The sequence below is a fragment of the Pagrus major genome, chromosome 20 (genome assembly GCF_040436345.1).
Source record: "Pagrus major chromosome 20, Pma_NU_1.0".
Lineage (NCBI taxonomy): Eukaryota > Metazoa > Chordata > Actinopteri > Spariformes > Sparidae > Pagrus > Pagrus major.
Window position 1 is genome coordinate 7,025,238 of NC_133234.1, and position 27,248 is coordinate 7,052,485.

Below are 27,248 nucleotides of genomic sequence, written 5' to 3' on the forward strand. Positions count from 1 at the left end.
TGACGTGTCTGATTTGTGCTGAAAATAAGTGAAGGTTTCAAAGCCTTTGGCACATTTTTGAATTTTCTGAATAAAAACAATCAGAGATTCAAGATTAAAAATGAGGTGAATAGTTTCCATCCCTCTGAGTCTAAGCTGTTATTCCTTGTTTTCATGTTATTCAAATGGAATAATGACCGAGGAATTCGAGATTAGTTTGAGTGCATTTGGGATTTCTGATTCTGATGAGAGAGAGTGTGTGTGTGTGTGTGTGTGTGTGTGTGTGCCTGTGGGAGACAAAGAGTTCATGACCGTAAAAACCATTTATACTCTTGTCCCTGTAAAGCCTTCTATTTGTATTTGTAGTTGTGGCATACTAAATGAAGTTGTGGCCTTCTCTGAGCAAATGAGTCTCACAGCACAATTAGTCTGTGAGAACCATCAGTAAGAAACATTTAATCTCAGCCTCTGACGGATGAACATTAAAATATTCAGCATTATTAATCATCCAGATCAAACCCAGTGAGTGCTCCTTCTTGACTTTCATTAGTTGTCTGAGACATTTATTTCTCAAGTTACAGGTTCTGCACTCTGCCAGATATTCTAATTTCTATCCTTCACCACTTCAAATGTCTTGATTACGCTTCCTCTCCCCCCATCTCTATCTGCCTTTCACTCCCCACTTTGCTGGCCAGCTTGTGTGTGAGAGTGTTTTATGAGGGTAAAAGTTCTGCACAAGGGGCTGCAGTCTGCTCAGGCATCATTTGTCTTCTCCATTGGCTAGAGCTCCAGCTATCATTCGTTGTCTATCTGGGGCCCCTAATGCCAAAAACATTTGAGTGTGTGAAAGAGAGAGTCTGTTTGAGTCTGCTGCCCTCTGACAGCACAAGCAACCTTGGGATTGGTTCAGGTGCCTCAGGAGAGAAACACAACAGCAGACCCTGAGCTTTCCAGCCCTGTTTTGAACTCGCTGCTCTGCCCTCTAAAGCTACTGGAACCCCCCTTAGCCTTGTTTTCCTTACATACCCAACATAAATGGTGTTGAATTCACCACCTCCTACTGCTATATAGGCCTTAATAGACTCATATTCACCTAGAAGTTTGAACTTCTTTGTTACTTTTTAGGACTCTAGGGATTTGAATATCAGTTGGTGGGTTGGTCCACTGCGGTTCAAACAGAGATATCTCAAATAATAGGTGGATTGCCATTAAATTTAGTTGAGCATGTGTACTGTATTGGCTTTGATGATCCCAACTTTTTATCTAGCCCCATCATCAGGTTAAGAGCTGCACTAACCAATGTTTTTATATCAAAGTAGGGTATACTGGCTATGTGTAACCTGAAGAGGGTCATTTATAAAGATGAACCCACAGAAAATTATTACCCAATTCTGCAGTTCCCTTCAACTCTACGGAGCATTTAAAAAAGCTTGTCCTTATCAAAAAACAACCATACTGTGGAAGCAGCTTATTACAACCTATATTTAAACTTATTATTAGGTGGCGACCCCTTATGGTCATAGTAATTATTAAAGCTGCAAAGGAGGAAGTTAGACAAAGTAGTATAAAGAGCGACAAAGTCCACATTAGGAGTAGGCTTGGGTGGCTCAAACAAACACAGGACTTTCACCCAGGAGACTGCAAAAGTTATTTTTTTTATAAAGTTATTTTAACTTTATAATGTAATATATATTAATGTAACTTCAGTAACGTACATACCATAGATAGGTAAGCATGTTACATAACTTACTCATTTTAAACCATGATCTTTTCCTAAACCTAACCCAATAGTTTTGTTGCCTAAACTTAGTCAAACTGCGACTGTTCGACGAAGGATGATGTCTGTCACAGTACTAATTACCAAATGTTAGGATGTTGGAACACCAAGATGGTTTAATGCGTTTTAAGCATGTTGGCATTGTCATTGTGAGTTTGGCTGCATGGAAACCACTACCATTATTACCTCCACCAGGAGGTTACATTTTCACCCGTGTCTGTTTGTTGGTTTGTCTGCAGGGTTACACAAAATCTACTGAACACATTTCCACAAAACTTGGATAGAGGATGGCCCAGAATAGACCACATTAACTTGTGGTGTGGATCCAGATAAGAGAACAGACCCAGGAATTTTTTCTCACTTTCTTTAACAGTGTGAGATAGGGCCTTTTTGGACATTTTTGTTAATTTCTCATGGAATAATGCATAGATCTTGACAGAAAATAGGTGTATTTAGGTGGCTGCTATCTATGAGTGAGTGCAAAAGACGACTGCTGAGTGCCATTTGAGTTACATTTATTTATTCCATAGGCTACTGTATTCATGCTAATTAAAGTACTGCAAATGTCTAATGGTTTTTTTTCTAGTTTAAAATGCAACATCTCTTAAACTAGAAATTTTTGAAACGATTTTTCTGAGTGAATGAGCAATATAAATGATTAACATGTCCTCACATTCTCGGCTCACACTGCTTTAACCTCAGTGACACTGTTGATGTTGCCCTGGGCCAAAGAGTACAGAGACACTATAGGCTACAGTAGACTCACCCTCCACTAATTAGTTACATCTACAAATGTATTCAAACAGCTCAAATGCTCAGAAAGTGACTCATGCAAAAATAAGGCACGAGTATGAATGATGCATGCGGGATGGAGAGGTGCAGTAAAGTGTAGAGTAAGGATACCCTACAACCTGAAATCTTAAGTGATTTTGGCAAAGTATACTGGTTCTCTCAACTGCAAATCTGCACATATGAATATTAGGGGGCAAAGTAAAACACACAAGCAGTATTTTAATGATATAAAAGAAAATCCTGCTGAATCATCAGGTAATGTTGGAACTTATGCAATCCTGCAAAATAAGCATGGATTTAATATGCTATCTTCATAGACTATATAAGTAATAAAGCATTGGAATTGTAATCGTAATTAACACTGACGAGCTGAAAAATGCAAAAATACTCAGGTCACGTTGAAATTGTCCTAATGGGTCTGTGGACTTAGCTGCAACCCTGTTGCCAAAATACCTTGCTGATGACAGTGCTAAAAGAATGGTACGATTCAGGCAACAACTATTCAACAACAACATTTCGGTACACAGGTGTTGTGCAGAGTAGTTCAGCATGCAACTCATCAAATTCTCTCTCTTCTGTCTGTTTCCATTTCCTCTGAAAAGACTGAGGAGCCGACTCTCACTTAAACTTTAAAGTTTAGGAATGATTTTACAGAATAGAGAGAAGAAGACGTACTTAAAACTGAAGGGACATTCAGAATGCAGTTAGAATTTCAATAAGTTGTATAATAGCCAACACATTCTCATATCTAAACAACTTAATAGGTCAAGTGTCAGTGATTCACAAAACAACGTGACCTATAGGTCTTAAACCTAACCTTGTCATTGAATTGCAATCTGGTTATGTTTCGGCGCTTAAAGTACTTGGTAAGTTGTAAGAAAACATAGTGGTTTGGCTTAAAATAAAAACAGGCCTTTCTCAGATTTGTGACAGTATATTTGTCAGTGTAATTAGCATAAGGGGGAGGGGACTTTCCTCAACCCGCATGGAAAAATTTTCATTGTGGTTCACAATGACAAAAACTCAGCTCACAAGAAAAATTATAAATTACAAAATTTAATCCAGATACATGATTTTCAATGGACAGTGGCAATATGATTGATCTTAAATGTTCTAAAACACATAAATGAATAACTATAAAATGATAATTATCCTTGTGTTGTATTTGTGATCCTTGCTTGTGATTTATTTTTCAGTGTTTTAATGAAAGTCTTTTGATAGAAGTTAATTAAAGTTGTATGGAAATGTTATGAAAACATAATAATAATAAAGAGTTCTGTTTCAGATTTATAATAAGGATGATCAAGCCAGTAACCTGAGTATCCATTATCCTATTTTGCAATATCAGTAGACAAAGATAAAAATATAATAATTTTCAAGTTAAACCACCCTCACAGACTTAAAATGGAGGGCTCAAATCAGAAATGAATAAAAAACGAAGGAATGCTGCTTTGATTATTTGTAGAAAAGACTCAGAGAAAATGTCCCTGGCAATGCTTTACAAATGGAGACCTCCAGCAGGATTATGTTCTCGTGCTGGCTCAGGAATATGACTGAAACTCCAGTTTTGTCCCTAGATTTGAAACCATGAAATGCCTTTTGAAATGAGACCAGGATGTTGCCTGTCTTGTCAACAAAAGCTGCATGATACTACTGAGTCAACATGGCACAAGGATGCTGCGTTACAGTTCCAGTACCTGTATGCCTCAACGTGTCCAGGTTAGTGTAAAAAATCTGTTGCACGTAATACTAACAAAGCACACTTGTTAGTAGTTGTCCGTGATATGGCTCAGGACCAATAGCGCAATTAATTATATGGGCTGTACACACACACACACACACACACACACACACACACACACACACACCTGAACTGGAGGATTACTGCATAGCAAACTATTGTAGATAGCAACATGATGTGAAGGAGGTCAGTAAGAGAGGGATGGAAAAGGACAGAGATAGAGTGAGGAAATATATAAATGCAAAATGTTACAAAAAAAGAAATAAATGGCGAGACAGAGGACAGACACGTAACTTGTGATTTATTCTCCCTTTGGTAAGGGACAGTATGAACATTATTTTCTCATCCCATTTATATTTAATGTAAATGTCACATTGTTGTAAAAACTAAAAACATCAAATACCGAAATAATATAACTCTTGAGGTGGCAGTGACTCAAGAGAGTATGTCATTTACTGATTCCAGGTTATGTGATTCCCACCTCCTCCTGTCCACATATCAAAGTGTCTTTCGGCAAGACACTGATCCCAAAATTGCTCCTAGTGGTCAGGCCAGTACCCTGCATGGTAGCTTGCTGTCTTCAGGGTGTGAGTGTGTGTGTGAATTCATAAATAAAAAAACCCTTGTGAAGCGCTAAGGTTTGAGTGTACCATGCTAAACTCTTTATCTTTGCCTCTTTAAGTTATTAATGGTGGATCCACACATATTATTTTCAGATTTTGGAGGGGGCTACTGCAACTTCTTTTCTGTGAAAACTGGGGTTTGATTTCCTAAAAATCGTATGGATCGCAGCTTGTTTACATATATTTTCCAGCAGTCATTGCAACAGCCAAGGTAAGGGTCCAAATATATTACATAACATAAATATCTAGCTGTATTGTTTTGGATATCAGTAAATACTGTCAACAGCAGACTCTTGTGTGGTAACATTTTGATGTTGACCATTAGCTTCACTATGCTGCAATGTGTTACTGAAAAATACAGTTTTTGTTCAGGCAGATTTTTTTTTTTTCTTCTTTACATGTATGCCCAGTAAGTCTATTTCTTCATATTAAATAAACTGTGTCTCTAACTTGACATGCACTCCACTGTATTACTTTTATGTCATTCACATTTTTTTCCAGTAAAGGACAAGTATGTTCTTATTTTTGGTTAACACTATTTTCTGTCTAGCTTATTTTATTCATGGGTGCAATCTTTGTTTCAGCACCATGTCTGTGCATTCAGAGTTACTGCAGCCCCTAAAGTGAGAACACTCAACAACAATTTTGAAACTATCTCATGAGTAATCAGGCATTGCAACAGCTTTGCTGGGATTAGGACATTAGTAATTTGAGTAACATGCAACTTTTAAAAGAATGGAGCCAGGGAGCCAGTTTTGTAATGCTATAATGGAAAATTCAATGAAGTTCTAATATTTAATCAACTTTCTTTTGTAAACACACAGAATGGTTTGCTTTTCATGTAGGACTGTTTCTCATGGTTTGAGTGAGCCCCCTCATTCTAATAAAGGAACATTTTAATGATACATTTTAGACATAGATGGTGTTGGTCCAACTGTGTGGCAACATTTCTGGGAAGGCCCCTTCCTGTTTCCACATGGCAATGCTCCCATGTACAAGCCAGGTCAACAAAGAATTGTCTTCCAAGTTTGGTGTGGAAGAACTTGACTGAAGCCCACAGACCTGGACCTCAACTCCATCCGACACCTTTGTATGGCTGAAGTGGATAGTCATCTGTATCATTTCGTCATTTGACTTGTTTTAATTTTGATCAAAAGACTAGCCCCACTGAGAAACATATAAAGACACATTACAATTTTCCATCATGTTACTGTTTTCAAACTCTGTATACTGCATGTAAACAACTCAATTTGAAAACTTCTATAAATAAAACTTCTATAAAACTTCTATAAATGAAATCATACATGAGATTTTCATGGAATCACAGCCTATTTATTTATGGTCTGTCTTTTTCAGCAATAGCTATGCACTGTATATCAATTCTTTGATCACCTTTCTGTATAGTACTTTTCATTGTTAGTTTTCCACCTTCCCTGTGCCAGATTCAAATTGCCTTCCTAGATCAAGGGATTCACAGGAACAGAAACAATGCATGCATGTAATATGGCGTTACTTTTTGTAATTTATCTCATTGATATAAGCCTAACTGACTCTAACAAAATTCTAAAAAATTCTTACAAAAACATTTTTACAACACTGTTAAATCTTTACAAGGCTGAAGTCATGAAGCAATTCCAGACCAGTCGGCAACCACAGAGAGGTTCAAATTTGTATGTGTCATACATAACATATCAATATTTCTACAATACCTGTCATATCACATTCACAAGTAAACGTGTCATATCACAGCTAGGTGACAAGGCTGCCAAGCCAGAGACCACTGTTCAAGGCAGCGTTTCAACATTTGATAAGTGCTAAACCACTGGATATTTTTAATAAGACGTCAGGTCATTTAACAGCCGTGTTTGTGGTAACAAAACAGGATATTTTTAATGAGGCACTGGGACAATTTCCAGCAGTAGCGACAGATCCAGGTTAGTAAAAAACAGATCTTTATCTAACCCTTTTCTATTTTTTTGTGCCTAAACCTACCCTGACCATAAGTACAGTGGTGTCACAATGAAAAACTGAAAACTGAACCTGAAGTAATGTAAACTTGCAACATAAAGATATGTAAAGTTTAAACATATGCATTGTTTGCAGAAAGGTACATTGCAAAGATTTATTCAGATTGATATGATGGGGTTGTTAAATTCTGAAACAATTCTGAACGTGACAACAAGATAGTAATATAAAACATGTAATTACACTGACTTGAGAGTATAATTATTTTAATTGATTATGACATTTTACAGTGATCAGGTGTTTGGTATAAATAAACCATGGAGTGAACCTGGAAGGTTTTCAGGATTTGCTAAGTTTTGCCAATGCAAGGGAAAAGTTGATTTAGCCCAATAATAGAAATGGGACTTTTAGCATGTACCTTTCTATCCACATACTTTTGGCCATGTAGTGTACGTGTTCAGAGAGAGAGAAAGCTGTACAGTTAGATTACGTTCACAGGGTGTTCTGTGAGCACACATCCAGACATCCTATTGATTGTATCAGCTTTTTATGACTGCTAGATGGCTGTGATTTATTGCACCAGATTAGCCCACGCGGAGTGTGGATCCCTCAGCAAACATATGCAAATACATTTTGGTTTCCTGAAATAGAAGACCTCTTTGTTCCCATGGATACCTGTTCATTCTTCCACAAGTGATTATGAAAAGAACTAAAACATGTGAGTAGAGCTTCTTAGTATCCCTGTTCAACCTGTCCTTTAACGACTCCGATTGATTTTGTGTCTCCGGGAGACGGAGACGCACGAGATAGGCAGCTGAGCCAAAAGGAGGATAGTGACATAGACCGATAGTGAACAGATTGAGAAACAGTAAATGTGATTCAAAACAGGCACAGCCAAGGGTGAAAAGACCTTAGTAGAGTCTGGAGAAGGAAACAGGGAGTACTTTGTTTCAGGATGGTTTAAATAATGCATCTTCCTCATTTTGAGCCCTCCCGGCCTCAAGATCAAACGTGCTCCTGCAGCCGGGAAAAGTCTGCTGAGGGATGTAGGTATCAGGTCTTCAGCCTGCCTGGCCCTGGGGAGGCCATTACAGCAGAATGCACTTAATTCAGAAGAATCCTTTATCCATGATAAATAATGCATTCATTTTGACATGAAACTAAAAAATCTTGGACTTGTGTGAACCATGTGATACCTCACGGTAAAGCTGCCAGGATTCCCTTGGAAGTGTTCCTGCTGGACAATACTGTACAAGTATTTACGTTCAAGGACAAAGGCGTCATGGCTTTTTTGATTGTCACAGCAGGGAAAGCTCAGGTGTAACTAATAATATTAATAATGGTGTGTTTCATGTGTAAATTAAGGTGTGCCAATTCTGGGGCCCAACTATGGCTGAGAGCCAAAATGAAATTCATTGCACCTGTACCTTTTTTGCTGTGACGATAAAGGCCTAATCTGTGTCAGAAACAATCCTTTGTTACCTTGTTTTATTGTTCCCCCTAAACAAAAAAACTTAAGCAGAAGTTTTCTAACGATAAGGCTGCTCCCCAGGGGGCTGTCAGGAAGTTGCAAAGATTGCACTTCTTCTCTAATTATAGCTCTGTCTAATATCAACGAACAGGCTTTATAGACTTATTTTTGTGACTTACACCTCAAGGATATCATATATTTATATATAAGCTCTGATGTACTGTTTTGTGTAAATCGTGTCAAGCTTTGTCAGGGCAGTCGCTGACTGTCGGAGGCTCTAGTCTCTAGCTCTAGCCAATTCAGCATGTACAATCGACAGCAGCTTGTCGGTGAGAGAAATCACTCTGATTGGCTGTTCAGGTAAGCGGATCAGTGCAGAAAAGAGAAAGAAAAAAACAAAAAACAAAAGCCTCTTGAGTCTGTCAGTGTAGTATCTATGATTTCACCCCTTTAGTGCAGTTTCTTCTTATTTTTCTCTCTTTGCCAGTTCCATTTGCAGCTTTTTGTCAGACATATTCTCGATTGGAAGTGGCTATATTAGCGAGGGTTGTGTCAAAAATACTGCTTAATCATAACAACGATTTGGACATCGGCAGAGAGGTATTTCCTTTCACGCAGGTGCAGAACGTACAATGTTGTTGGCTGCCAGCTGTAGTGTTTGCAGTGTGTTCAAGTGCAGCTTTGGTGTATAGGGGCCACTGCAAGCCGAGTCCCATCCAGTTCCATGGATTCTGGGGTTCTGGGGTTCTGCAAAATCATCCAGTATCAATCTTCCGTTTCTGTTCTCCATCTTCTGTTTGGCTTTGGCAGTTTGTGGACTGGGAGAAGAAACCAGATGCTATAAATGTTTACCATCAGTGGCGCTACTGCCCAGTCAATCCAGTCCAGTTGTTTTAAAAGGTATATAGCTCATTTCACAAGGTCAGCATCCATCCCAGCAGGCCAGCCTGAACATAGAAAAATGATGGCTCTGCAGTTCCATTTCCTGCTGTTGTGAAGTGCAACAATAATTCATATTGATTGACACCGCTGCAGCGAGAATCTTCACAGTTCATCTCACAAGTTCCCTTTAGAAAAAGCAAAGGGAAACTAGATAGCTCTTAAAATGCTAAATTTCTGTCACGGCTCTGTGCATTGGAACATGGTGAACTGTATCATCCTCCTCCTCTGTGAAAAATGCACAAACATTTCCATTATTATAACAGGACAGGAGCACAAAGGGGAGCAGGAGGAGCTGCAGGATTTAGAGGCGTTCAATACAGTAGACATGGATTAACACGAATTAGCACAGGACTGATTTTTAATGTCTTGTGTTGCTTGTGTAAGTGGTTTAATGACCCCCCCCCCCCCCCCACCCCCCACCCCCTCCCAGACCAGGATGCCAAATTGTTTGCAGATGCCAGACACTTTTGTTCAGGGTCAGAGGATAAGTATTTACAAGCATGTGTGCAGCCGAGGACCTGAGGACTATAAACACACACAGCTGTCATGGTTCAGTCACTTTGCTCAACACACACACATCAATACTTTTACTCAATCCTAATCCATGTTCTCCTTAGTTTCATCACTCAGAAGCGTCATCTATGTATAGCATGCCAGCGTTTCTGTTCCTCACTGACACACATAATCTATTTTCTTGTCTTCTCACTGAATCTATTTTTTGCCTTCTCCATTCATTTTACATCATTCTTTTTCATGACAGCAGAACAAATGAAAAGAGTTCACCTGCGCTCATCCTTCTGTTAAAATATGTAACACACACACACGCACGCACGCACACACACACACACACACACACACACACACACACACACACCCTCTCTATCTTTCCTCTTCTCACTCTTTCTTCATTTTGCCTTTGTCCATATTGCAGAAGCTCTAAATCCTTGTAGAGGTTGCCAAAAAAAAAAAAAAAATGGTTTGCTGTCACTTTAGCTACCATGTGCAAAAGCCCTCTTTTCTTTTTTCTTGTCAGGAAAGAGTCAGAGGAGTTAGAGGTCTGATTTTCCCCTGCATTCATGTGCTTTACTGTGCCCATGCGGTCACAGTGCAGTAAGTTTTTCCATTAAGGTTTAATATGGTCTGGGTACAGGCAAGTGGGCTTATTCAGCAGCCTTATCTGATTGCTAAGGCTAGAATACCAACTGGGCAAAGAAGGCAACTGCCCCTGGGCCCTTAGGGATCCCAAAAGGTATAGTGCACGTCAATAAGTTGCATGTAATTCGATTAAAGGTGCAATATGTAAGAATTAGCCACCTGTCAAACAAATAACACATAAGGGGCAGCATATCACCAGAGTCACCGCTAACTGCTGCTAACTGTAGCTGCCGTTGGCTAGTTAGCCCAGTTAGCCATGCAGCTAGCGGTTGGAACTGGGAGCTCAGGGACCAGGTGAATGTTTGTGTTTACACTGCTAGCACAGGATGGGTTAGCTGGTTAGCAAGTTAGCTTCAGCAGATATCTCAATACATAGACATCATAATATCAAGTTGTTATTTCTTCACATTCTGTTTATAATTTTATTTATTTTTTCGTGTTTTTAACTAAAATTCTTACATATATCCCTCTTTAAATGCAAATTCAGTAAAGACTTGGGACCAGTAAAGTGCAGTATCAACTACAGCATAGGGAGTGCTGTTTCATTTTAAAGGAAAATTTCAACACGTTTTCAGCATGGATCTTCTTCTCTGTTACACTTACCACCTCAGTTAAAGGGGTTCGGTAAACATGACTGTGTAAAAAAATATAATGGGTCAAGCAGCAAGAGCCTCCTAAAGCTTTTCAAATACCTTAAACTAAAGTTTTACAATCCAGAGCTAAATCAAAATGATCAAGAAATATCCCTCGAGACAATGTCCAAGGGACCAATCTCAAGGGGCCATGTCCCTACCCGATGTGAGGTGGTGCCCGATCTGAGTAACACATTCGCGAGTGTGTGAACCATCTTGGACAAACCATATGACTGCAGTAAATCAGAGATTTATTGAGTTAATTTATGATAATAGTTACATTTGCTAATGATTATTTTGGACGGTATCACGTGGTGCCTGTCATGGCAAAGCATTTTTATCCCCAATTCAATTCAGATTGAAGGCTTTTTTTAGAGAATATAGGAACAATGGTGCCACATCATAAGAGCATAGGCTACAAGTTGTCCAAATATTTGGATAGAGAACAATAACAGCAATATGGATATAGATAAATATACTACGCTACAACAGGCAACCACGCACGGCTGCCCTAAATAATCATAAGCAAATGTAATCATAATAACAAACTCCTTTACTTACTTACTAGTTCTGCATATGGTTGTGTGTTGCTGCTGTATTGAAGTCTAAGATGGCAGATGCACTCCTGCATGCACTTAACAAATCGGTTACTCACATTGGGCTGTGACAATCCAAATACCTGCAAAATTAATGACATTCCCATTCGTCTCAGCTATACATTGCCTTTGGCACTAACTAGCAAATGTTGGCATGCTAAAACAATATGTACACATTGTACATATTTCAAAATACATTTGTGTTTAATTAAACTGATTAACAAATTAACCTGGAGCCAAGCAAGTACAAGCACCAGTTGGTTCCTGGCTCGGGTAACTAAGCATCCGTGTATAGTATGCACTGCACTCGATCGGAGGTGACACTGAGAAGGGCACAACGACAACAAAATGCCCGTAGCCTCCCATTAAAGGTTAATATAGCCACTGGCACACTCAGAAGGTACTAGGAAAATAGTTTCTGCTGGATCTCAGTGGGGCCACAGATTGAACTCGGAAACCAAATGTATACACAGCAAGATGCAGGAAATTGCTGCTCATGCATTTCATAACTCTGACGTATTGCCTATCATTTAAATGTGAAAAGTGCAGATATTTCAAAAATGTTGAAGAGCACAAAACAAAGCTGAAAATAAAATGCTGTCACCCACTTGAATATCCTATCATCGCCTCCTGCCTGCTTACATTGCTGAACTCTGCACAAACTGTCATTTCATTCCCAATTCGCACGAGCTGTCTGCCAGGAATCTGTGAAGGAACAGAAACATGATGCATGAGCTCCTTTAAAATTCATGTGCTCTTATCTAATGAGAGTACAGCGTGACCCAGGAAAAAAGAGTATATGTAATACATTTATGTGCATCAAATCATCAGAGAATGTTTCATCAGCTTAAGACTTTTCTAAATGAGGGTTGGAGCATTAACGTGAACCCTGCTAACAAAAGGGGCCACTCGATCAATCCCAGCCCCTATATAATCTTGTAGAACAGCAGTGGAGGGTGAGTCAGAGCGCTTATTGATCACACCGGGGACTTTTCCAGACAATGCAGCCTATAGGTATGACAGGCAAAGCTTCCTATCACATAGGAGAAGAGAATAGCAATCCCCATTTCCAATTCCCAAAATGAGCCAAGTCAATGTAATCAGCTTTCATATATTTGGCCGGGCGATCAATAGTCCTTTCACCATCATGAGTGAAAGAGAATGAGTTAGTGTGTGTCTCTGGATGACCTTTGCAGAGGTGAACTCTGCTTGATTTTGCCAACAGACCCTCTGTCCAAGTGCCATTTCATTTGGCAGCTGAGATGGAAGCTGTATGAGGAAAAAGCTACAAGTAATGAGTCCTCTATCAATATTTCTATAATATGCTCCGGCACAGCCTGTGATAGATGAGGATGGCTTTAAAGTGGGGCTGACATGTACAGCTCTAGACATGGGATTAAAGCAATTATAATTAAAGATGGAGCATGTCTGGTCTGTAAGGGAATGATTATTTCATGGCCAGCTCTAATAGCGGTCAAGACTTCTCTGGTTTGATCTTTATGGGGCAAGATTTGTGCACAGCTGCAAGTAGGCACAGAACATTTATGAAGCTGTGGCATTTGATAGCCTTGCTGATAAATGCTAACAACCAAACAAATATACTTCTAAATATCAACAAGTAGAGTCTACACCTATTCTAGAATCAGTGAGGTTGTAATTAACCACGATATTTTGAGCTGAATGCTAAGGTCAGCATGCTAACATGCTGATGTTTTGCAGTAGTGACATAAACCATGTTCACCATAGGTTTAGCTTGTAGCATGCTAACATTTGTTATTTAGCAATTGACACAAAGTACTCCCATTGTGGATGGGAATGTCACCAGTTGTGGTAGTTTGGATCTCTAAATTTGATATTTTAAGCCAGTTTTCAATGAGAAATTTAAAATCGAAGCCATTTTATATATTTGTTCTCAATGAAAGGGAACATGAGAACAATTGAAAATTGTGTTAGTGTAAAGAAGTTTCTGGCATATTTTAATGGACCAGTATCAGTTAAAACAAAGCTGATTAATATCAGATCCTTTCTTTACTGAACTCTACTGTGTCTGTCCACCTCAGATATTAGTGTGTCTGCACTGCAAAACTTTCAGCTGGCAGTGCTCCTTCTAAGTGGTGATGACCATTGGTTTTGTCAGTTAAAATGACAAACATCACTGCAGGCACATCATTGCAGCTGTTACTAATTAGTGTTAATGTCGAGAGTAACTTCAGAACAGGCCAAAATGCCGTCTGGTTAAAGTGCTCTCTGCAGCTGTTGTGGATTGACTGCAACTGCAAGTGGATTGAGTGTTTAGTTCAAACAACAGAGTGATACATCTTCTCTAGTTAAGTGATCTTTTGGATTGTGTCACATCCGTCTCAGGAGTCATACTCTCTCAGTTAAAGTTGCAATCATATCATGTCAATAGTTTAAGTTTATAAACCAGACCTGCAGGATTTGGATGTGGTAGCTTGTGAAAGAATTTAGATTAAGTTGCTACACCTGTCTTTTCAATGTGTCAGATAGTATTTTATGAACATTTAGGTCGGACCACACTCAGTATCTGCTGATTCTGCAATGTTAAAGGCCTCAGATAAGAACTGGTTCCAAAAAAACTTAATTGTGATTCCCTAGTGTTTTTTAACAAATATCTTTTGAGAAAAAAATAATGATCATCTTGTTTTGTATACTTGGTATCAGTAGTGAATTATCCAAGAAATCCTCAAAACTAAACGACTGAATAAGTTAATAGCCAGTGTCTCTCAAAATTACATATATGGTAGTTCCCACCCCAATAGCATGTGTTGAGACTGTTAATCTAAAAGTTGTTTGAGACTATTAAGATCTGATTGGAGTTAAAAATGAAAAAGAAAAGGGAAAATCAACTTTTATTTACTACTTTTATTTTAATTTTTGTAAAATAAAGATTTTTTTGTAAAAATTAATTTTATTAATTTTATTTTAAAAGGACAATTTTTCAAAAGTTCGATGGTATGTGTTTGAATTTGAAAAGCAGCCCTTCTTTTATTTGAAATGAGTAAGGAATATTTATTTACTATAAACTACTTATCTAAAACCCCTTTAGCTCAATGGGAAAAATGACAATATTTTTGAAATGAAGAATTGTACTTTTATTTAATTTGACAGTCAGTTGTTGACTACAAACAGACGTTGATACAACAACTAGGCTGCTTCAGTATACTGTATATGGCACTGAATCGTGATGCGAGTTAGACATTGTGATGGTCCAACAATGAGATATTTTAGTGGCTAAACTTTGACCTTTTTGAGGCTAGAGGAACTGTTATAAAATCACAAGGTCAGATGTCTTCACCCCCTGGGGACCATGAATGTCTGTACAAAATGTTAAGAAAAAACATCTCACAGTTTTTGAGATATTTTAGTCCAGACCAAAATGGTAGTGAATGGGAGTGAACAACAGACAGTTTGCACCTCAAACTTTTTTTTAATAATTTCTTCCTTTTTCTTAATAGCCCACATGCTGCAAAGGATTCTTCTTAAGAGCAAAATCACCATTTATTGCTACAAAACACTGAAATATATTAAATATAATATAATATTAATATTTAAATACTTTAAAGTTGATGAATAAAATATAGGCCTATGGGTATGTTCAAGTGGTTTTATTGTAGCATAGAGCACAACATAAAAAGAAACAAACATTAAAATAACATAAGCTCAGGAGCACTACATCAACAAACAAGAACAATCATTAAAACAGCAATAAAAACACTACAGTAATGACAATCCTGCTAAACCCCTGAATAAGCAATGACCAGCAACAAACTCCAGATTTGTTTAGTGTCTTGTATGAATTATTCACCTTTTCTGTTCAAACACAGCTGACACACCGAGAAAAATATTATTGGAGAATCAGTTGTTTTATTTAAATTCCCACTTCCTTTGCTGACTAATTTCCTCTGCTTATCTCTGAGGAAAAGGGCAAGCGTTTAGACCTGTCACTAAGACAATAAGACTATCAGATATATGACTGTGTTTTGTGAATGTGCTACGTCATACACAAATGGTTATTCATAATCATATACGTGCATGAAGGCACAGATTATGTAAATACCTCTCTATGCTTTAACACCCCAGGCTGTGGTTTTTATCCAGACACTGTTATTATGTAGATAATTGATACCAGTGCACAGAGTTGCCATGGATAGAAACAGGTAATGCCAAAGCAACTAAACAAATGTCCTCATCACATTTTATCCCAGGGAAACCCATTTCAGGGCAGTCTCAGTCCTGTGTGTGTGGGGAATATGTATCCTCTATAAGGAATAATTATGCTTGTGAAGGGGAGATTCCATATGCCCTTGCTGCTGCGGTGAATATTAAACCACAACCCATTAAAACTGGACTATACAGTACATGTTTTCCACAGCGCCTGCTAAAAATGTATGGTTCCTACTGTTTCCTATGTCCACTGGCTGCTTCCTGGTGTGGCCTGTGCTACAATAAAAAATGTGATGTTATAAGCCTGCAGAGGAGTTGGGGCACTTCCACATAGCCTGCCAAGCAGCTGTCACCATGTAAATCATGAGTTTAGCCTGAAACTTTTCATTGAGGAAACATTTATGGGTCAGTTTAGAATTTAGCACAGAATCGTATAAGCCAGCACTGATGAATTGTCAAGGGGCTCTTTTACAAAAATCCACTTAGGGCAATGATACATATGTGTGGAAACCAATAAAAAGAAAGAAAGGTGCACATTTTAAATACTTTAAAGGGAGTAGACTGGAAGTAAAACGCATAACTTTATTTTCATGACCCAGTAGCTCATTTATTCTGAAACTGATTTTCCAAAGGCACTGTGATAAAATCTTTAACCGGCCTTTGTATGCACAATTTTCCAATAGTCACCAATAGTCAGCAGATCCAAATGTGAAAAGGTTTTATACATTTTTCTCAGACAGCAAAACTTGTATCTATCATACAGAGAAAAGACATCTTTTCTTTGCGCACATAGAGCAAATTATATTATTACTTCATGCTCACAGACTCCAGTCTTATCTTTGCTGCTGTCTGCTCAGGCAGTTTAACCGTGGCAGTGATTCCACTGTAGAACGATATAAAATCAATCCACAGACTCAGTTTGATATTATGGCTTCCTTGTTCTGCCTCTCATGTCCCTCACCAAAAAAGCAAATGAGCAGATTTTCCAGCTGGTGGGTTGTCATGTCTGTAATAGCTACAATATCACACTTTTCCTCCAGGGCACATAAACTGTTTATATATCATTATAATTAAAAATGTGTGCTGTATATTGTTGCTGGTAAATTAAACCAGCAATTTAATGTTACCCCCTCGCTGGTTTAAATCAAAGAACATAAGGCTGGACTGTAATTACTGTAATAGAAGAGAGATTGGGCTGAGCAACAACCTTCAAAATGTTTTATGATCTGTACATAACAGGGCCTCTATTGTATGAGTGCCGCTGCAGTAATTCTGCAAATTTAGTCTATATGTGACGATTATATTATATTATATTATTTGTAATCATCAAACTCATTGATAAAGTATTTATGTTACTTGACTCTTTACTCAACAGCAAAGGTAATACATTACTCGTTGCATTACTTTAGTGCGCATTTATAGATCTAATCTGAGGCTCTACACTAAAGTGAGAGCCTGGCTGTTTCAAGTTGTAGACGTTGGCTTTCTGTATGAACTAAAGAGTGGGTCAACCATCAAAAAATAGATGAAAGAAAAACTTGTACTTGTGTAAATCAGTATTGTAAAAAGTAACCAGATGCCATACTTAAAAGTAGTAAAAGTAATGATATTGTGTTACATTATTACTTTGAAAAAAGGGAAAAGTCACCCGTACGAATAATTGAAAGGCTATTAATGTAGCCTACGTAAGTATCAAAAGTAATTATCTGGCAAAAAATGTATTTAAGTGTCAAAAGTACAAGTAAAAGTTAATTATACATGTATTTACATATATGTATACTGTGCACTATGTGTCAACCAATTATAGTAGCCGATTATCAGATTTAGTGTTTTATTTATTGAACTGCAACTAGGATAAATGAATCTTAAAATGTGGCATACAATCATACAATCTGCAAAGCAATGAGTAAGTAAAGTCATTAAATACATGTAGTGTAGTAAAAAGTACAATCATTTCCTCCAAAATGTAGTGAAAGTATAAAGTAGCTGAAAATGCACTCAAAGTACAAGTACCTCAAAATTATACTTTAGTATACTACCTAAGTAAATGTACTTAGTTACGTTCCAATACTGTGTAAACTATGTACTTTAATACAAAATGTAAGTAAATGCAAGAACAAAGATCAGTTAAAGGTGCCTTTAAAAAGCCCAATGCCTCCATACCCACACATTACATCAGCTATAGAAAACAAAGGAAAAACACGAGAAAATATGGTTTTAAAAGCCATCGACCTAGCTCTACAGAAGTTCCCTTTACAGTTAAGCTGCAGGGTTCACCTCCAACTCTGAAGAAAACCAGGCTGATTCCCAAATGCAGGCTAACTGGTGGCTAACATTAGTAAGCCAGCTAAGAAAACACATTGGAGCTATGGGGAGGTGTATTGCTCATTCGCAGGAGTCACATTTCTCCTCTTTTGCTAGCTGCCGTTAGCTGCCTACCACAACACTAGCACCCACGTTAAGCTGACGTGTCGCAGAGCTGTCTGTAACACACAGGAATGAAAATTTATATCAGCTTTCATCAACTTCCAGGTGAGACAGCAGAGAAAGCCAACTACGTGTTACTGGAAAAATCACATTACTTTCATGTGCTACTAAGTAATGCGTCACTGCCCAGCACTGAAAAGAATGTGTGTCAGTAAAACATACGCACACACTGGATGTAGTTTATTGGCGAAAACCTGCACACGTGTGTGTTTCTGTGTGTGCAGGAACAAATATGGAGCCATATTCTCTGCCCTTGTGAATTATGGTAGATGTCACTCGGCACATTGTATTCCAGGGCAGAGAGTAGTAATATATGACTTGCTGCTCCTTTCTCTCTGCAGGCAGCCTGGACACACACCAACCAGCAATCAAGGGTAAAGCACTACCAATATATTAGCGGGGTGCAATGTCATGAACAGGCTGGTAAATATTGGATTTTCCCTCTTTTCCCTCTTGTGGGATGAATTAGAAAGAATGGTGATATTATTTTGTAACATAAAATAGTTTATTGGAGATGTTATGGGGGGAAAAAGGTAAACACTCAGCCATTATATCCTACTGTCTCAATCTGGATTTAGTTAGGATCCATATTCATTTTAGCAGATGCCACGATCTGCAAAACAGCAAAAGGATTCTGTGCTGTGTTTCAGCTGGCTTCTTCACAGCATGACAGAAATACGGCTGTGCTACAAAACTCAAGTGGCAAGTTAGTGGCAAGTGTGTGTGTGTGTGTGTGTGTGTGTGTGTGTGTGTGTGTTGCCACTACACCCCACCCTACCCACTTCTCCCCATTCCCTGCTCTTCATCCTCCGCTTCCCTCTACTGCATAGGGATTCAGTCCCCAAGCCTTCACTGCAAGGAACATGTTCGACCATCCTCTAAAACCTGTTTAATGTATGATGCAATCATACAGACTGACGGACACATACTGTACTTAAGTACACGCAAAATATTTATGTATTGCAAGACCTGGGGAAAGCCAATAAATAATCAGATTTTATCCAAATTCCAAACAAGACCTATCATCCAGTCACTGAATACAGTAATAGGATTGTTAAAAGAGACACTTCTGTCTGTTAAAAATTAAAATAAGGCAGAATCTGGCAAGAATGTATAGCCTATTATTAAATGAATAGGGACAGAAAACTTGAGGCAATATAAAATAGCTTCATTGGATAATATTTCAGGAGTTACTTTATAGCTTTCTTGAGGTAATAGAAATTCCATGGGTAATACCCTGCATAACTACTGTATAAAGTCGAGCTGGAAAAACGAATTTCCACATTATATTGAATGTTGTAAATTTTGAGACTGCGCCTGTAGAATGAAGTCTTTCATGAATAATGTAATAAAAGTGCCATACAAACATATTTACAAACCTCTACATGAATGGAATCAGATGAAATAATGCAATATAGTTGTTGAGGTTCTCCCAGAATTCCTTTGTTTATAACGAATTAGAGGAAAGTCAGCTTCTGAGTAAATTTGCCAGTTATTCTATAGAAAACAAGAGCATTCTAGTTCACATTTAAATGTAGTGATTTAGTCACTCTGCCCACTTGTCTGCTAATGTAGACAATAAAACTTACAGCTCAGAAGGCTGCCTAATGTTCGTAAAGAGGAAATGCACATAGAGACAGAAAAATTGCAATCGCTGTGTTTGTGAAATAAATTAATTTTAAAGTCATTGTGTCAAGTTTGTGTTTTTCGAAATACCAATGGAATTTATTAGGCTTTGGCAATTTTACCAGTGTTTCATGTGCTTTGCATCAGGATTGGGAGGGCCTTGTCACTCCACCTTCAACTTTAGGGAGGGAGAGGATTGAGATGACTGACATAGATGACCAGTGTTTACCACTTGCAAATAATACAAATTAACTACAACTGAATAAATTTCAAATTGCATTTTTTGACATAAAAACAATTAATTGTCAGCCCTGAGATCCACCGACTTCTCCATGTGGTCTTCAAAGAAGACAGTGAGATCATTTGTAAGCCCTGAAAAGACCTTTTCACTTTGATAAATCAAATCAATTTCATTTATATAGCCCGAAATCATGATCACATTGCCTCAGTGGGCTTTACAATCTGTACAGTGATCAACATCCTCTGTTCTTAGATTCGAGTAAGGGAAAACTTCCCATAGTAAAAGAAACCCTTGTAACAGGGAAAAAAATGGAAAAATCCTCAGCTAGGGGCCACAGAGGAGGGATCCAAGGATGGACAGATATGCAAAAAAAAGACCAGCGTACAGATTTCATTGACAGATTATCTAATACAAGTAGATTATGTAAAATATAAGTGAAGAATGTGGATCCAGGAGGACAACTGAGATAGAATTACACAGTTTAATCTATGGTCAAACTGCAGCTGTATAGTGCCTTATACCGACATACTGCCATCATGACATCAGGCATGATAAAAAAAAAGATTTGATTTATATTTTTGATATTCTTCAAACAGAGTAATGCTCCTAACATTGTCTCACGACTTGTATGATTCATTCATACTTTGTGCCCCCTAAGGACCGAGACAGTTCTCTGAAACCCAATGAAACAAAAAGTTTTTTAAATGAAACCCATTGCTGTCCTGAACTTTGTGAATTTCAATGCAATGGAATATTTATTGTTGCCCAACATATTTCACTGGCTCACCCAGTTCCATACATAAACATCAAGAGGCACCAGTTGTCCCACTTGGCCATGTTTACACTACATACCAGGAAGTAGGATTCCTAAACAGACCTCTTCACAAGGCTAGAAATCAATGCCATCTGAAATCCCATAACCCATCAGAACAAGACTTTCCTCTGATAGAACTCCAACAAAGCCACCAAGTCTAAAGCTTCTACTGGCTCCCACACTGTTGATGCATAATTGTTAGTAGAAAGATGGGGAAAAAAGACTGGAATTTGCAGCACTGAGCTGAATTTAGGCAGTCTTGGACTGTATTTTAGAGATTATCTTTTGTTACAGCTAAGCAGCTCACAAAATTACAAATATTAGCCAGAAAAAATCTGCTCCTACCTTACAAACTGCTGTTATGTGCTCGCAGCGAGGCTGTGTGCGTTAGCATAAAGCTCTCGGTGCACTGCTGACTGCTTGAAGATGGTGACCTGCGTGGCGAGCGCTGAAAGCGACTCCTCCTATTGAAGTAGCTGCCAGCTGACCAGGACCGCTTGTGCTTCCTCAGGTACTCCTTGTAGTTCTTGGTGAGCAGCGTGTACAGAAAAGGGTTGATGCAGCTGTTGGAATATGTCAAACACGTGGTAAGGTAGTTGATGTTGCGTTTGGCTTTGGTGGACAGGGACAGTGAGGGGTGGAACTGACCCAGCAGCTGCCAGATCCAGAAGGGCAGGAAACATGCCCAGAAAAGGAGCACAATAGTGAAGATCAGGTACAGCACCTTCAGAGATATAAGACCACAGAGATTTACCATTAAGGAGAATCATTAAAGCATTGGATAGTGGTACATCAATGTCAAATCCAACAAAAAATTTTATTATATGGACAGTGAATGAAAATGATGTCTTATCACACCCTGCCTCTCTGCCCCAGTGTGATCAAAGTGATTCTCAGTATTGGTAGGGAGAGAATTATTCCTGTAGCAAGCAGCTGTGCTTTTAAAAGTTGGGCAGTCTCCATTCTCTCAAGCTCTAGGGTCCGAGTAAATTCTATGAAGAGCATTGAAAGCAACTGAGGCAGCGTTCCTCACATTATTTATCACACTGATAAAACACAATGAAGCCATCTTCAGCCCTGCTATGAAGCAAATTGGAAACGGTTTTGTCTCAGCATGTATTTGCGGAAAGCAAAAGGGGGAATGGAAAATTGAAAACCAGCAGTAGCAGCAAGAGGATAGATAACTGAATGTTTTTGCAGAGAGACAATCTGGTGCTGCTGTTAAAGGTCTGGTGTGTGGGATTTAATGGCATCTAGTGGCATCTACTGAACACCCTTCCCTTCACCCTTCTGTTCCGAGTGTATAGGAGAACCTACGGTGGATTCTAAAAATATCAAAGGCCCTCCGTGAAGTCAGTGTTTGGTTTGTCTGTTCTGGGCTACTGTGGAAACATTGCAGAGCAACATGGTGGACTCAGTGGAAGAGAACCCCCACTCGCTGTAGGTATAAAAAGATCAATTTATGGTATGAAAACATGCCAATTCTTATTTTTAAGGTGAATGTACACAAAAAAAAAAAAAAAAATTATAAATATTACAATCAAATTTGGGCGGCTGTAGCTCAGGAGGTAGAGCGGGTCGTCTAGTAATTGGAAGGTCGCTGGTTCCCCCTGGCTCCATGCCAAAGTGTCCTTGAGCAAGATACTGAACCCCAAATTGCTCCTGATGAGCAGTTGGCACCTTGCATGGCAGCCTCCGCCATCAGTGTATGAATGTGTGTGTGAATGGGTGAATCTGACAAGTGTTGTAAAGCGCTTTGAGCGGTCAGTAGACTAGAAAAGCACTATAGAAATGCAAGTCCATTTACAATACATTTCTGCTCTAAAATCCTACACACTGGACCTTTACATAGCAACTGTTTGTCTTTTGTGATGATAGAGTTTGCCCAAACAGGAGGTCATACAATAGCTGTGGGACAGAATGTCACAAGCCTATGAGCTACAAGATAGGACCCCTCCCTCAGGAGTTAGTACAGTCTCCAGGAGGAGTATGACTAAATCAAAAACTAAATTGATGAGTGGATTGCCTGTGCTGTTAGTTTGTTTGCCTTATTGCTTGCCTAATTTTCTGGCTATTCATCAGGTTCTACCTGATGGATCTACCTGATGAGATTCCTAGGTGAGTTGAAGGGACAGCGTTTAGGGTGATGCTGCCTACCAAAAAAGGAATTACCCAGAACTGGGCCTGAGATTGTTTAGGAGAGACTATCCTCCCTTCAGAAAGTCCACAAGGAAAGGAGATTAGGGTAAATGGGTGGGTCAACAAAAGGTCAAACTTTTACACTGGAGACCACTGTTAATTTCCTGGCTCTCACTGAAAGTCAGCATTATTTTTTAGTCATTACCATGATCATTCCCCAGTTTGATCCAAATAGTTATTTTTACCCAAACATGATGTTTCCCTTATCCTAATCAAGTGATTGTGGAGAAAGACAGAGGATTGTTGAGTCTTATTCCCAGATTGTCAAACAGCGGCACTTTGGGTTTCCCACGTTGTCAAATACTGCTTCTATGTGCTAGGTTGGGGCAGGAATCAACCAATCTTACTTATTGCACTTTTAACCTAACCAAATCTTTACCATAGAAGCAACCTAGATTTGTAATAGTTTCAGTTGGCACTGACACATCAGGTCACCCTGCACAACTTGTCCTTCTGGAGGACAACATATCACATTTTATATTGTCTTACTTGGAGGACTTGTAGGATTTAGTGTAAGGTTGTCATCTACGTCTACAGAAATCTTTGAAGAATTCTCTGGAAAGCCCCAAAAGCACCATTAGAAAGCAGGCTTGTGTGAAATAGAACCACTTGTATCCCTTCAAGTGAGACAGAAACACTATCTCATAATGCACTGACCTTTTGATTGGGAAGTTTCTTGGTCTGTTTGAAGGTCTCCGTCTGTGAAACCCAGTAAGTGCGTGCAAGCTGGATGTAGAGATAGCCAATGATCAGTCCTGGAGCAACAATGCTAGTGCAAAACAGGAAGGAGATGTAAACTTTGTAGGAGAGTGCTGACAAGGTGGACTGGCACATAGCCTTGTTGCCCAGTGTCATTAGCTGAATGCTTACAATCATCGGTAGGGTGAGGATGAGAGAGGCAACCCAGACCAGCAGAGCGATGGCTTTCCGGTAACTTTTAGACCGTTTGACTGTGTCGAGTGGCTTGAGCACAGCAAAGTATCGCTCAGTGCTCATGATTGTCAGTGTGAAGATACTGGCATGCATGGTCAGGAAGTCCATGCTGATCAGAATGCGACACCCTGCATCCCCAAAGTACCATCCCTTTAGGAAGTGTGTGTAGACTACAAAGGGTATGGTTAGAAGATACAACAGATCTGCCAGAGCTAAGTTTATGATGTAGATGTACATAGAGGCTGCAGTCCTCATGGAGTGGCACATGACCACCAGGGTGTAGATGTTCCCTGAGACTCCAACGAGGCACATGATGGAGAGAATGGTGCCGATGGTAAAGGTGGCGGCTGTGTCCTCATGTGCGTTCAGAGGGGGGTCGGTGGCATTGGTGCCCCTTTCCACGAGGACTCCTACAGGCTCCATGGATACTGTGGTCATATCTGGATGCATGGGAACAGAAATGTAAGGGGTGAGGGTGGTAACTGTACAGAAAAATGGCATTTGATAATCAACCCTTATCTTCTAACTTGGCCTGATTCTTGGACTATTAAAGCGCTTACATACCGTTTCAATGGAGAAACTGGCCTGTTTGATTTGATTTATAATCTCCATTTGTGAGAGAAGCAGAAGTCATCATGGAAGTACTTAATGAGCTTGCGACCCATGCAAAGCTCCTTTTCAGGCTCCATCTCTAATAGTCAGTTGTAAAATCTTTGTCTTTCAGTTGAAGTGCCTCTGACTGCTGGCACTCACTCATATTGAGGAAAATGAAACCCCTCATTTCAGTCATCGCTTGGAAAGCAGGCCTGGAAACAGCTTCAAGCTTTTATGTCACTTAAGCTTAATGTTTATAAATGTAATATCAAACACCATGTTCTTGCAAGGTTACTCAAGTTTTCCTAAATCAGTCATAAAATGAGATGTTGGAATAGGATTTTAAGTGTCTGTATCTTTGATTCTGAGCTCAGGTTATTCGATGGCACATTGCACCACTGTCCAGTAGTGAAAGAAGTACTCTGATTTTTTATGGAAGTAAAAGTAGCAAGACTAGAGTGTGAAATTTCTGTTTCAAGTAAAAGTCCTGTATTCAAAATATAACTTTTTCTTAAAGTTTATTCAGAGAGTGTTCACTGAGGGCAATGCTCTTTTTTTCAGGAATGCCCTGATCCCATTCACACAGTTACACATTCACACCAGGAAGCTGCTCAGTACAACCACAGTCTGATCTACTCAGCAGATGCTCTGGAGCAGTTGGTGTTAAGGGCCTTGCTCAAGGGCACCTGTGTGGTGGCAATGAGGGAAGGGCAAACGGTGCCTTTCACATTCCCACCCAGATTTATCCTACTGGGGATTGAAGCAGCGACCCTGGAAACTTGTTTCCCTTGACCTTTTGCCTTAAATAACATAGTATAAGCATTAAAATATATTATCAAAATCAAGGTACTTATTTGCAGAATTACTGGTTTATAATTACCTCTGTTAGGAAGGTTATGTCTTCGCCAATGAGAGTTTGTTGGTTGGTTTGTCAGCAGGACTACAAAAAACTAAAGAAAAGATTTCAACAAAACTTGGATGGAGGATGGGTCTTGGCCCAGAATAGACCCCAATAAGTTTTAGTGCGGATCCAGATAAAGTGACTTTTTTCTACTTTTTAATTAATTTCTCAGGGAATAATGCATGGATATTGATGAAAAAATCAGGCGTATTTAGATGGCATACTTTTTGATACAGATCTTGATAAAAATCTGGATCTAGCATATTTAAATATATATATACTGCTGTTGCTTAACCTATAATGACAATATAATTTATTAGATGAATCATGTTTTTTTTTTTTTACCCCAAATCTGCAAAGTAACTGGTTACTAAAGCTATCAAATAAATATACTGGAGTAAAGAGAACTACATTTTCCTCCAGAATGTAGCACTGTTGAAGTGTAAAACAGCATATAATATAAATACTCCAGTTAAAGAACCTTGAAATTGTACTTCAGTGCAGTACTTGGGTATATGAACTGCAACTGTCTGGACTGAGTATGAACATAGTCTGAATCAAAGGAAAGCATTTAAAAAACAAAATGACAGCAAACTGTTCTGAATGTTGCATTTTGATCGCACAATGCTGATAAATTTAGCAAATCTTACAGTGGAATTCTACTAGAAATGAGAGCTATACACACTGGGTGATAATCTGAGTATGATTTGCGTCAGCAGAATTTCAGCAGGCTGATGACGAAATGCTCTGTCTTACACTCTAAGCAGAGTAAGCAGGCAAACCAATGCAATTTTTTGTGATGCCAGTACCCAGGACTTATATTTAATAAATAGCCAAATGTATCGGAGTCGATGCAACTGTTGAAGGCACACAGAGAACTTTTTACTTGTTCACAGACATCTCCCTTTATCCAGTCTGTTGCTAAGCTGTCAAGATTCAGACAGAAATACTGAGGAAAGTATTCTACCTTTGCCACAAATGCTGTTTCAAATACATGCAGAGATGAAGTCAGACATGATAAACATTACATCTTAAGCACAACAGAATAGATGAATAGATAAGAACACACGGAGACTTACCTGGTCTGCCTCCCTGGACCAAAGAGTTCAACACGCAACCGCAGTGACATCAGCCATGCTTCGTATCACTTTGCTCCTCCAAACTTTGCACTTGCTGTAGAAATTTCACACTCCATAAGAGTCCCACAGATTATACAGAGTATCTGAGAGGGGAAATACGCAGGTGGAACAAAAGAAGAAAAATCTATATCCAGCAGTCTCGAGGGGGAAAATAACCTAAATGAGTCATCCACTACAACAGAAATCCTGCCATTGTTGACTTGTGTCTCAACAACACATGAACCAATCCAGTGAGTCTAGGTTCAAGAGAAAGGCGCTCTGATTGCAGCCTTAAAAGTTCCTTTCCATTCCCTCTACCCTTTGTGCACCTTGGTAGCATCCGGACACTGGATGTCAGCTGTGACATAGGCAGCAGAGTCATTTAATTCAGGAGAGAAAAAACAGGAAAAAAAGAGAACATCAATGAAATAGTGATGAGAAGTGAGGATCACATTAAGCTACAGCTGGTTACGGAGA

General features: G+C 38.9%; 1 protein-coding gene across 1 annotated transcript in view; it reads right to left on the reverse strand.

Moving 5' to 3' along the window:
* Nucleotides 1–26,814, reverse strand: part of LOC141015848 (urotensin-2 receptor) — a 49,525-nt gene extending 22,711 nt beyond the window's left edge. The window contains exons 1-3 of the mRNA XM_073490064.1: nucleotides 26,733–26,814; nucleotides 23,883–24,598; nucleotides 21,372–21,750 (exon numbers count right to left, since the gene is read on the reverse strand). Of these exons, the coding sequence (XP_073346165.1) occupies nucleotides 21,373–21,750; nucleotides 23,883–24,596 (1,092 nt within the window). The 5' untranslated portion in view covers nucleotides 24,597–24,598; nucleotides 26,733–26,814 and the 3' untranslated portion in view covers nucleotide 21,372. The remainder of the gene's footprint in view (nucleotides 1–21,371; nucleotides 21,751–23,882; nucleotides 24,599–26,732) is intronic.
* Between the last annotated feature and the right edge of the window lie 434 nt (nucleotides 26,815–27,248).